Raw genomic sequence first — 13,679 nt, forward strand, 5'->3', positions numbered from 1 at the left:
TTCTTCGTTATCTGGACAGGCAAGCTATCCTTCAAGGGGCACGTAAAGCAAAACCGACTCTGCCTGGAGGAACGCATTTGAGGAAAGCATTTTCGGCCATTAGAGCAAAGCTCAATCAGAAAGGCGCTGAATCTTTCCTGATATATCCAGCGCTACTAAGAGTACCTACAAGGGTCAAAAGCATTCATTAGAATCTCTGCAGGACGTGGATGAATTCATCAAGGGCTTAGATGGCGGGACTATATTGACGGCTCGTAGATCTTTAAACCTCCAATTACAGGTACGAATGGAGGAAGAGGATGTATAGAATCACTAGCGTTGTATGGTTAACAAATCTGTGTCATACATGGAACACAGGCGTTTTCTGCTTGCACCCTTGTTATTTACCAAAGCAAAATAATAATCTCTGTTGTGCAAATGCATTCTGACTTTAAACACTCTTTGACAAAGTTTTTTTTTTTTCTTTCTGGTTATGGTGTTAGTCAGATCCTATTATATAACGAGTTAACGTTTATCTATTTTATGAATGTTTGATAAAGAAATGTTTCAGTTTCCAGTTTAAAATCTGTGTAGTAAAATTCAGTTAGGGAGTTGTCGATTTTGCATTTGAATACAGTGTTTTGTAAAATTAACTTTCCTCAAAAAATCACTTTTTTTCAGGGAGCTGATAGGGTGATTAGTGCTTAGACATTGCCACGCGATCGCCAGAGACGTTGGCTAAATGGGGGATTTGGGAGAGGGAGGGGGCGCTTAGGCACATAAAGCACTCAGGAATTTCAAATTTTCTGTTTATATCTGTGAAAACTTTAACTGACATCTATTTAGTATACTATAATTTTCATGTCTTAATTTGCGTGAGCTTCCTAACTATAGATTATGGTTAGAATAAATATTTTATCAATGAATGTTAGGGGGTTAAATACTCCTATCAAACGCACAAAGGTTTTAGATCTTTTACATAGAAAAAAGATTCATGTAGCATTCCTCCAAGAAACCCATCTAATTGCATCAGATAATCAAAGATTGCAAAACAGACATTATATTTCCATAGTGTCATCGAGTTGTGGTTCTAAAAAGAAAGGGGTGATAATTTTGCTTAAACGCAATTCTAATTTCACTGTTGAACATACAGGTTCGGATAATGATGGTAGAGTTGCATATTGTTGTATTTCAGTAGAAGGAAAGAAGTTGGCATTTGTTAATATTTACGCCCCAAATTCATATGATACCTACTTTTTTCCAAATGTTTCAAAAACTCTTTTATCTTTTAATGGATACTTAATTATCATTGAAGCAGACATGAATGCGGTGCTTGACACAACTTTGGATCGTTCCAATCCATCAATCTCAGTAGCACAGTCTCAATCTTCTACAGCATGGAGACTGTTCACTGCGGATTTAGATGTATGTGACAGTCAAAGAATATACCTATTTCTCCCCAAGTTGCAAATCATTTTTGAGAATTGACTATATTCTATTTTCATCATCATTACTTCCAGATTTAATCAATATTGAATATCTACCACAAAGTATCTCAGACTATAATGCTGTATTTGCACATCTCCAGATTAACACTTTATGTAAACCTTCCAGATGGAGATTTAATACTTTTTTACTGCAAAATGAAGAATTCCTTTCTCAACTGAGAGCAGAACTGATTGAATTTATTAACTTAAACCAAAATTCTGTTTCTATTCAAGACATGTTCTGGGCATCTATCAAAGGGTTTTTAAGAAATAATACCATCTCCCTCGCTGCCAGACTAAAAAAAAATATCTTGAACAGTTATCAACATTAGAGAGTAAGTGTGGGAAATTAGAAAGGGAATTGTGTTTTAAATTTTCTAAAGAAAAACAACAGAAACTGATTGTTGAAAGGGCTGCTCTTAATTATTTGCTTTGACAAAGAACAAAATATTTAATTCATATTACAAAACATAAATATTACATAGACGGCAGTAAACCGAGTCGACTCCTTGCGCTCACTCTAAAAAATCATGAACAACATTTTAATATTTAAGCATCCCATGAAGATCAATAAAACATTCAAAACATTTTTTGAAAAATTGTATACTACAGAAACACAACCTAACATAGACCAGTTAAATATTTTTTTTGAATTGAATTTAACAAAACTGTCAAAGGAAGAAACTGATAGTTTAGATTCTAAAATTACATTGGAAGCATGTGTCAGGTTACTTTGCTGTAACCCTGTTCCCTGAAAAGGCGGGAATGAGATGCTGCGTGAAAACAGTATGGGAAACATCTCGTCATCGGTTGTAAAGCATGTGTGTATCAAACACATGTCTACACACACTATGTCTGGGTAGCTGACACGAGGACCCGTGAGCCCGGAGTAGCATGAACATCCAGACTATAAATGTAACAAATGTGTGCGGAGAGGACCAACCCTCCATGTCACACACTTGCTGCAAGTGCAATAAATGAGGTGATTCCCCTGGTTGAATGAGCCCTGATTCCTAGAGGCAAAGTGAGCCCACGCGCCTCATAGGAGAGGGCAATAGCATCTCTCACGCAGCTCGTGGCCCTAAAACATGTAAAAGCTGCTCTGACTTACGGTTGATGCGTAAATCTGAAGAGCACGTACTGGACACAGTGAGTGAAGTCTCTCCTGCTCCAAAGCTGTAAAGGCGGAGGACAGAAGGCTTCAAAAACAATAGGGTGCATGTTGGGAATGGAACTTTCGAAAGATAGTTAGTGAGGATGCAAAATGGCCCTGACTAGCCCAGGGGCAAAGTCTAGGCAGGATGGGGAGACTGACAGATCTCCGATCCTCTTAGAGAGGTACCACCATTTAGAAAAACCATTTTGAGGGTCAGAAACCTGAGGCGCTGACTCTAGTGGTTCAACAAGTCTGAGGACAAATTTTCCTGCAGAAACTCCAGCACTGAAACAATACGGCAGTGGACTGGGTTCACCTGCTTCGTCATGCACCAACTTTCAAATACATTCCATTTGTGGGCATAAGCTCTTCTAGGGGAGGCAGCACTTAGAATAGTCTTAATTACGCTGGCTGGAAGACCAGCTTGACTTAGTTGGTCCTGTTCAGGGACCGCCAAGGCATCCAGACGCAGGGGCTGGAAATCAGAGAGTAGTAAAGGGGACATTTCCATTGTTATGCTGATGATACCCAATTATACATCTCAACAAAACCAGATGAAATACCCAAGTTGTCTAGATTAACAGAGTGTGTCCAGGACATAAAAGATTGGATGACCAATAACTTTCTTTTACTAAATTCAGATAAGACAGAGATATTGCTCATCGGCCCAAAAACCAGCACACAACAGCTTTCACAATTCAGCCTGCGTTTAGAAGGATGTACTGTTACTACCAGCTCAACAGTAAAAGACCTGGGCGTGATATTAGACAGTAACTTGTCTTTTGAAAATCATATTTCCAATATCACAAAAACAGCCTTTTTCCATCTTAGAAATATTGCCAAACTTAGGAGTATCCTATCCGTATCTGATGCAGAAAAGCTAGTTCATGCATTCATGACCTCCAGACTGGACTATTGTAATGCATTACTAGGTGGTTGTCCTGCATCCTCAATAAACAAGCTACAGTTAGTCCAAAATGCAGCCGCCAGGGTTCTCACTAGATCCAGAAAATATGATCATATAAAACCTATATTATCATCCCTGCACTGGCTACCTGTTCAATTTAGAATTAATTACAAAATAGTACTACTTACATACAAGGCTTTAAATGGTTTAGCTCCCTCATACCTAACCAGTCTTTTGATACGCTATAATCCACCACGTCCCTTAAGATCACAAAACTCCGGACTTCTGGTAATTCCCAGAATTTTAAAATCTACAAAAGGGGGCAGGGCATTTTCATATTTGGCTCCAAAGCTTTGGAATAGCCTTCCAGACACTGTTCGAGGAGCAGACACGGTTTCCCAATTCAAAAGTAGACTCAAGACGCATCTCTTTAATCTGGCATACGCGTAACTCATCCCATAACCTCATACTCCAGTACACCTATCCTGAATGGCAACTACGCTAATTCTCTCCATCTTTTCTGTATTTTTCTACCCATCCCGAGACATCTGGAGATTGTGCCAGCTTCAGTAGACAAAGGCCAACCCTGCAAGGTTTCTAAGGCATCTTGAGAAGGACCTGCTCCAGCTAGATTCTGCTTTATGATGGCTGGAGCTACACATCCTGCTCCTGTGCTTCCACTGATCTGACCCCATCTGCCCTCTGCACCTACTGCTGAACTGAATCTACACAACTTCTGATATATTGAACTTTCACCTGCAAAACACACTTGATGTTATTTCTATCTGTTATCACCCAGATGAGGATGGGTTCCCTGTTGAGTCTGGTTCCTCTCAAGGTTTCTTCCTATTGCCATCTCAGGGAGTTTTTCCTTGCCACTGTCGCCGTCACCCTTGGCTTGCTCATCAGAGACATTTCATTCATCATTCATTCATTTAATTATTATCTAGACACATTTTTCTCACACATACACACTTCCAAATATTTTCTTTTCTTAAAAAAAAAAAAAAAAAATCTTTAATTTTTTTTTTTGTGAAGCTGCTTTGGGACAATGACCATTGTTAAAAGCGCTATATAAATAAAATTGAATTGAATTGAATTGAACATTTGCTGATCTTGCGAGGCAAAGAGGTCCACCTCCGCTACATAAAATTTTCCCAGAATGTAAATTGCCCCAAGGGACAGGAACCTGGTGAGCTAGCTATTTAGCGGCGCGAGCACAGTCTGCTCTGGCGATTAATATATGAGACTGCCATAGTGTTGTCCACCGGCACTAGGACATAGTAGTCTCAACTGCATAGAGCCATCATTTTGAGGCAATCAATGTGCCGCGCAAGAATATGGCCTCTCCAGCTCCCTTGGGCTGGACGGTCATCTAAGACCGCACCCCAGCCTATTAGGGAAGCGTCTGTTGTTAGCATCTGCGACGATAAGACAAACTTAGAGTGGGACCCAGAGTCAGAAACTGGGTCTGAACCACATAGAAAGGGTATTGGGGATTGGCCCTAGAGTGAAATCGCCTGGTTCTTAGCCACAACTAAAATGCTCTCATGTGCAGAAGGCCTAAAGGTGTCACCGTGGATACAGCTGCCATGAGAGCTAAGATCCCCGAAAGTGATGGTCACTTTCTGGTCTAGCTTCCTTGAGGCTGTTGAGAATGGATTCGACACGAGCGGGAGACAGCTGTGCCCGCTTACACTCAAATTCCATGTGACACCCAAATATGTTGTCCTCTAAACAGGAGAGAGCATGCTTTCATGGCGTTGGATCTCAATCCTAGGAAACAAAGATTAGCTAGGACGACATGCTGATGTCGAAGCGCTAGCTACTGAGACTGGGCCAGCCATTCATGTAATTCAAATACAAATGCTCTGGAGCCGTAAGAGCCAGAACTACATACATATATTTTGTGTATGTGTGGGTGAGAGAGCTAGACCAAATGGAAAGACTCGATACTGGTAAGCTTCGCCCCCGAAAGCGAACCTCAGGAACCTCCTGTGTTGTGGCAATATTTCTATTGATTTATTTTTAGATAGCGGTAAAGCCCCCAAAATCAAAAAAATTAGACGCAGCCCCCCGTTCCTCTTGAGCAACTTCTGTCAGCAGATGCGCACTTTCCAGTTTCATGGAAATGGAGACCACGCCATTGAAACGCGGAGGGTGATGTGAGAACTGAATCCTGTAGTTTCTCTCCACAGTGCTTAGTACCCAAGGAGATATACTTGGCAGTAGCTTCCACGCTCTTTTATTGGAGACTGGTGTTGCCCGAAACACCAGTGGTGGCGGGGCAAGAACACCAACCTCCTGGGGGTGCCAGGGAGAACTTCATTCTTTGAAAGGAATTCGGCATGCCTCTCCCCATTGGGGGGCCCCCACGGTCCTGGGCACATAAACCTCAGGGCTTCTTTGTGAAATAAACAATATGCCAGTCTGACCTCTTTTGAGGCGGATTGCGTGACGAACCCCAATCTTACGAGGGGGTGCCTGGCTCAAAAACACTCTCCTTGTGGGTTTCACGCCTCGCAACAGTCAGACCCGGTCGAGGCTGGATGGCCGACAGTCCCGACTCTTGAGCACAGTGGGGGAAGAAATTTTCCGAAGGCTTGTTGTATAACTTCGCCTCATGAACCTAGTGGCGACCGAGTTAAGGACATCGCCAACATCCTTCTCCTTGATGCCCCTGAGATTCAACCACAAGTGCCTTTCTGCAAAATCCATAGCAGCCATAAAACGGCCGATAGCACGAGCCGTCTTCTTTGTTGCACGAAGAGACAAGTCTGTGGCCCGGCGTAAGTCCAATACGCCCTACCTTGAAGAGCCCCGCCAGTACTCAAGTCTCTCAGCAGGTCAGCCTGGTAGGCGTGCAAAACCGCCATGGTGTACTATGGAGCACCAACCTGACCTGCTGCCTGAAAAGCTTTTACCTCCAGGGAAGAAAAAAAAAGTCCACACTGCTTGAAAGGAAGTAATAGCTTTTCGAGTCACTAGGAATTGTCGGCATCCCAATCGATTTATATTTGGTACTGTGGGATCTACTAGGCCATATCTGGTTACGCACTATTAATGACTTCATATTCAAGTGCCACTTTCATAAAGATCTTAGCTTTAATTACAGTTTTACCTAAACCTGGCAAAGACTATTCAGATCGTTCTAATTATAGGCCTATTTCCTTGATTAACGAAGATGTTAAAATATACGCTAGAGGTATTTCCAGATGCTTACAATCAGTGATTTATAAATTAATTGACCCAGATCAATCAGGATTTATTACTGGCCATTTGGCTGCGGATAATGTGTGTAGAGTGTTACATGTTATCTGTGAATCACGGAAACTAAAAACACCTAGTGGCCCCTATTTATAGATGCTGAAAAAGCCTTTGATCGGCTGGAATGGGGGTATTCATGGTATACATTGAAAAGGTTTAATTTTGGCGATAAGTTTATTAGAATGATACTAACCCTATACAATAATCCAATGGCCAGAGTATCTACCAATGGGCTTATTTCAGATATCTTCAAAATTTGTAGAGGTACGAGGCAGGGATGCCCCCTATCCCCTCTTATGTTTAATCCTTAAATAGAACCCTTGGCACAGTTCATTAGACAGTGTAAGTATATTACTCCAATTCAGTTGGGGCACATCAGTCCATTCCATTTCTCTATATGCAGATGATACTTTATTGTTTCTATCTGACCTACAACGTTCACTCTCTAACGCCCTTAAAGTTATGGATGAATTTGGCAAGCTTTCTGGATTTAAAATCAATCATTCTAAAACGATTTTAATGCCTTTCAATTCAGGAGATTCCAATGTCCTTATTATTAACAATAATATTCAGATATCAACGCTAGTTAAATACTTAGGGATTTACCTGAGGCCTTCCTTATCCCTCATCTCAAAAGTCAATTATATGTTAATCTATAAAAATATTGAAGCTGATATCCAAAGATGGATGTGTCTACCTTCATCATCACCCGCCCGAATGTCATCAGTAGCTCCATGGTCCCTCTTTCTCCACCAGCAAATTATTGGAAAAAGTTAGACTCCTTACTGATAAAATATGTATGGAATAGAAAACGTCCACGCATTACAGTAAGTGGTCTACACTTCAGAAAAGCAAATCGGAAGGTGGATGGGGCTGCCCCAACTTTAAATGGTATCACTGGTCCTTTGTTCTGCTCCTGGTTGTGAAGTGGTTTGATCCCTGTTCACAATCTTCGTGGAAACAAATAGAAAAAGACCTAATTGCACCAATTCGTCTGCAAGACTTTTTGTTTTTTGGCATTACTTAAAGGAAGTGTTCTTTATACTACGGTTCTATTTTGTCCTACACTTTTCAAATATTTAAGAAAATAGAAAGTCTCTTCTCTTCTAAAACTATATGGCACACCCATACCCCTATTTGGTACAATTTAAATTTACTTTCTGGTGGAAAACCATTTGGCCAGAGACAGAGAGAGGTATTCTAATATTAAATGACATAAAAGGAGAAAAATCAATCCTAGACATTCAAGAACTAATCAAAAGGTTTAATATTTCTCAGAATACTTTATTTCTATATTTTAAATTACGTGCAGCATTAAAGGCGTGTAAGGTACCTTGGGGCACTGATCTCCAAACCCATCCAGTAGTAAAATGGATTAACAGTGTGCCAAACAAAGGGACAGTTTCTTATTTTTATTTCTGCTTTGCAACTCATAACGCAGATATTTTTCCAGAAGCAAGAATATGGTTATCTGAATTGATTCCTAATAATAGTAAAATTGAATGGGAAAAAGTATGGGATAATACATTTCATGCATCCACAAACCCCAATAAGGCCTTATTTAACCATGCGTACAAGACATGTTATGAGTTTATCACCACACCCTTATTGTAATTTTTGTGGGCCAGGTTACCTAGGTACGCTGATGCATATGCTTTGGGAATCTCCAGATGTGCAAGATTTCTGGGATAAGGTGCTTGTGGTTAGATCCTGTTCTCTTACTGCTGAATGACAACTCTCAATTTTCTCTTAAAGGAAAAGGATTGAAAATTTTGGTTAGCTGCGTCGACTGCAGCAAAAAAACTTTTAGTCCAACGATGGAAACCTCCACACGACCTTTCTATTAAACATTGGTTACATTCTCTACTTGAGATATTATGTTTGGAACTGTCTTCAACACGGACGAATCACGCTAAACCCACCATTTTATCTATGTGGAAGAACTGTATATATATACTGTATAGAGACTTTGGATATTTAAACTACTGTATTCCTTTTTTTTCTTCTTTTTTATCTCCCCTTAAATTCCTAAAGTGTGATGGGAAGGGAGAGGGTTGGTGGGAGGATGAGGGGGGCAAAAACTGTTTGTTTACTTTTTCTTGTTTAATGTAAAATTATATGATACTTTGAAAACAAATTAAGTTTTTTTTTAAATAAATACACTACTGTTCAAAAGTTTGGGGTCACTTTCTAACTCCATGATTGTTCCTCATTTTTATTTCTTTCTACATTGTAAAGGAATGCTAAAGGCGCCAAAAAAATGCATTAATCTCCTTTGAACAGTTAATGGTGAGTTGTTTCTGCTACTTCTGCTCTGTAAAGACTTCATAACGCCTCTAATCTGAGGTGCTGTTAATTGGTCATTTTTCAGGCTGATAACTCTAAATGAACTTCTGGTCTGAGGCAGAGGTAGGTTTTGATCTCGTCCTCCTGGGACGGCCTTCATGAGAGACAGTTTCATTATGGTGCTTGACGGATTTTGCAAATGCACTTGACAATACTGTTCTTGCAAGAACTATAACAGAAAGGCCGACCTCTGTGTCTTAAAATAACAACTAACTGTTGTTTTTCTTGTTGTTACGTAATTACCTAATTCCATATGTGTTATTTTATAGTTTTGAAATCACCAGTATTGTTGTAGAATGTAGAAAATAAATCACTAAACAAAAACAAAGAAATTTGCAAGTGACCCCAAACTGTTGAAGGGTAGTGTATGTACGCATTATACACATTTCTTTAATAAACACTATGAAGGTATATTCCCCAGAACAATTTCTTTAAAAGTATGTAGAAAACATATTAAATATATTTATTGTCTATGCACCAAGAGTTTTTATGTAAAAAAATATTCAAAATGACACGTTCACTTTTCAAACACATTCACATTCAAAACTTTTTACAAAGCAAGATTAGATTAAAGAGTTCTATAATAAAGTGTCAACTCCAGTAATTCACTGATGATTTTAACAGTAATGATCATTAGAACATGATTACAAATGTTTGCTCTTCTGTGAGAGACCAGAGACATGAGATTAGTGGGTTGGAAATGCAAAGTGTTTTTTTTTTTTTTTTGTAACTGAACTGTGGGTAGTTAAGTAAAAAAGTGTGGTTGTGGCTGACAGACTGTGACTTTCACAACCATCACAGTACAACAAAGTAAAGTAAGAAGTCAACACAGTCTCTGCAGAAATGTATTTAAAATCTAACTTGTAACGATGTCTCCAGTTTTTTTGGTTGGACTGAAAAGTCTCAGAATTTAATTAACTCTTCAAACCTAGTTCTAACATTCAAATGACCAGGGGGTTCTTTAAGCAGGAATCGAACCTTCATCCCTGGAGTTATTTCCCTATATCCCTGGAGTGAAGGTATTTTGATCTGAGAAGTCCCGTAGCTCCTGTGTTCTCCGTCTCAGACAGTAAGAGAGGTTTATCAGTGCCAGGTTTACTGCCACATCCCGGGCCAGGGAACGAGTCAGTCCTGACCGAGCTGCCCCCCCTCAGCATTCTGTCTCCCTGTCAAACAAACACTGTGTGTATTCTAACAGCTACATAAGCATATCTACTGTACCACTATGTCGTCTGCCACAGAACTCACAAATCATCATGTGCATTTATTGTAATTTATACTTTTAAGAACTTCTGGGCCAAACTGTATATATATAAAGTAATTTGTGGTATTTATACTTATTTAATACACTTCTCACAAAGTGGACACAACAGATTCCTGACACAGTGTGTGTATCTCATGTCAGTTGTATACAAAGCTTTCTTTAATTAATACTTACAAGAATTTTCCTATGGCTCCAGAGTTCTGGGCCATACTGTGTGTATATATTGGAAAAGTTAGTGCGCCCCTCTTTTGATTCTATGTGTTTTCGTGCCTCACTGAGCATGTTAAATGTCCACATGATAGCACAAATATAATTACAGTTTGTTTGGAAGGGTTGCCAGGAGAAACCTCCTCTGTCTAAAAATAACATGGGACAATGACTGTAGTTTGCAAAACTGCATCTGAACAAACAACAAGGCCTGTGGAACAATTTCATATAGACAGATAACACCAAAGTGCAGCTGTATGGCCTTAATGCCCAGCACCATATCTGGATAAAACCAAACAGCACCTCAGCAGAAGTACCTCTTATCCACTGTCAACCACGGCGGTGGAGGGGTGATGATTTGGGCTTGGTTTCGCAGCCACAGGACCTGGGCACGTTGCAGTCATTAAGTTGATGACTTCTCTGTATACAAGAGTATTCTGGAGGCAAATGTGAGGCCATCTGTCAGACAGCTACAGTAAAGCTTGGTTAAAATCGCATTATTCAACAGGACAATGATCTGGAGCGCACCAGTAACACTCCACCAGAATGGATGAAAAATCAGAAGAATCAAGGTTTTGGAATGGCCTTGTACAGACCTTAACCCAACTGAAATTCTGTGGCGGGATCTAAAGAAAGCTGTGCAGAAGCGGTTTTCCAAAAACCTTAGTGGTCCATCTGATTGAACAAATCTTTTTTGACTGAACTACATTTCGGTTTCTGTTAGACCATCTCTTCTCCTAGAATTTGTCCATTCAGATACATCCTGCAGGAATTATGGAGACACTAGTGACCTGTATGCACTACTGTCAGTGGCTATAATCATCAGTGATTACTAGGGTACAACACACACTTCATTGATAAGGGTTGGCATATGCATTCATTTATATTAACTGCTGGACATGAAAAAAATATGTTGAATTATATTATTTTAGATTAAAGTTATTTAATGCTTATATATAACATGCAAAACTTATGATGCCTTCAGAGAGTATCCCATTACAGTTTAGAAGTGAAGACTTTATGGACTTCTTCAATAAAAAAATTTATAGTATCAGGAAGAAAATAACGGAGGTTCAACCCCTAATAGTATCTCACGATCCAGTTCAGCCTAAAGTTTCACATTTAGTTTTTCAGTGCTTTACAGGTATAGGACAGGAAGAGCTTTATAAACTTATCACCTCAGCTAAATCAACAACGTGCCTGTTAGATCCAATCCCAACCAGATTTTTGAAAGAAGTGATGCTTACGGTTGGAGAGACGCTTCTAAACATTATTAATTCCTCATTATATCTAGGTCACATCCCTAAACCTTTCAAGTTGGCAGTTATTAAGCCGCTTCTTAAAAAATCTAATCTGGACACGAATGGAATAACAAATTATAGACCAATTTCAATCCTCCCCTTTATATAAAAAATATTAGAAAAAGTAGTATCAGCTCAAATATGCACATTCTTGCAGGAAAACAACATCCTTGAAGAATTCTAGTCAGGTTTCAGGCCCCATCATAGTACAGAAACTGCACTAGTTAAGATTACAAACGACTTGTTTTTAGCTTCAGACCAAGGTTGCATCTCAATACTAGTCTTACTTGATCTTAGTGCTGCATTCGACACCATAGATCATAATATTCTCATAGATCGCTTAATAAAATCTAAAAGGTGTTTAGGGACAGGCATTAAAATGGTTTAGATCATACCTGTCTGATTGATACCATTTTGTAGATCTAAATGGAGAACTGTCTGGTGTAATTCATTCATGACCTCCAGACTGGACGATTGTAATGCATTACTAGGTGGTTGTCCTGCATCCTCAATAAACAAGCTTCAGTTAGTCCAAAATGCAGCCGCCAGGGTTCTCACTAGATCCAGAAAATATGATCATATAACCCCAATATTATCATCCCTGCACTGGCTACCTGTTCAGTTTAGAATTAATTACAAAATAGTATTACTTACATACAAGGCTTTAAATGGTTTAGCTCCCACATACCTAACCAGTCTTCTGAAACGCTATAATCCACCACGTTCCTTAACATCACAAAACTCTGGACTTCTGGTAATTCACAGAATTTCAAAATCTTGAAAAAAAAGGGCTTTTTCATATTTAGCTCCAAAGCTTTGGAATAGCCTTCCAGACAGTGTTCGGGGCTCAGACACAGTTTCCCAGTTTAAAAGTAGACTCAAGACGCATCACTTTAATCGGGCATACACGTAACTTATCCCATAACCTCATACTCCAGTACATCTATCCTGAATGGCTAATGACTACGCTAATTCTCTCCATCTGTTCTGTACTTTTCTACCCATCCTGAGGCATCTGGAGATTGTACCAGCTTCAGTAGACAAAGGCCAACCCTGTGAGGATCCTGAGCCATCCAGAGAAGGACCAGCTCCAGCTGAATTCTGCTTTATGATGGTTGGAGCTACACATCCTGCTCCTGTGCTCCCAGTGATCCAGACCCCATCTGCCCTCTGCACCTACTGACACCCTGTGCTGAACTGGACTTCATGTTAATTTAAAGAACTTCTGTTATATTGAACTTTCACCTGCATAACACACATGATGTTATATGATTTCTATCTGTTATCACCCAGATGAGGATGGGTTCCCTGTTGAGTCTGGTTCATCTCAAGGTTTCTTTCTATTGACATCTCAGGGAGTTTTTCCTTGTACCTGTCGCTGTCACCCTTGGCTTGTTCATCAGAGACATTTCATTAATTCATCTCGTTATTATCTAGACACATTTTTCTCACACATACACACTTCCAAAAATTCCTGTTTCCAAAAATTTTTGTGAAGCTGCTTTGGGACAATGACCATTGTTAAAAGCACTATATAAATAAAATTTAATTGAATATATGTGAAGTTTCCATAATGTAAAAAATTGTGTTAACATATTGTTGTGTTTAGAGATTTCTTCCATTTGTCCTTCACACAGAAGGTGTCCTCTTGTCCCAGAGTTAATGATTATAAAGTTGCAAACCAGCTTGTGAGAGGCTTCATGTAACAAGGTGTAAAACTTACCGTAAATCCACTTTGGAAACTTCATGTTCATCTGAAACAAAG

General features: G+C 39.5%; 1 protein-coding gene across 2 annotated transcripts in view; it reads right to left on the reverse strand.

The window, feature by feature from the left end:
• The window catches only part of LOC128530075 (N-acetyllactosaminide beta-1,3-N-acetylglucosaminyltransferase 3-like), a 34,212-nt gene that overhangs the window by 5,500 nt on the left and 15,033 nt on the right, over positions 1-13,679 (reverse strand). The window contains exons 2-3 of one of the 2 annotated variants that reach the window (XM_053503795.1): positions 13,638-13,668; positions 10,931-11,050 (exon numbers count right to left, since the gene is read on the reverse strand). Coding sequence is in view for 1 of the 2 variants with exons in the window: in XM_053503794.1 (XP_053359769.1) it covers positions 13,638-13,668 (31 nt within the window). In the remaining variant the exon portion in view is untranslated. The remainder of the gene's footprint in view (positions 1-10,930; positions 11,051-13,637; positions 13,669-13,679) is intronic. The other variant, XM_053503794.1, reaches the window with a different exon arrangement.

This window comes from Clarias gariepinus, chromosome 9 (genome assembly GCF_024256425.1).
Source record: "Clarias gariepinus isolate MV-2021 ecotype Netherlands chromosome 9, CGAR_prim_01v2, whole genome shotgun sequence".
NCBI classification, from domain to species: Eukaryota; Metazoa; Chordata; class Actinopteri; order Siluriformes; family Clariidae; genus Clarias; species Clarias gariepinus.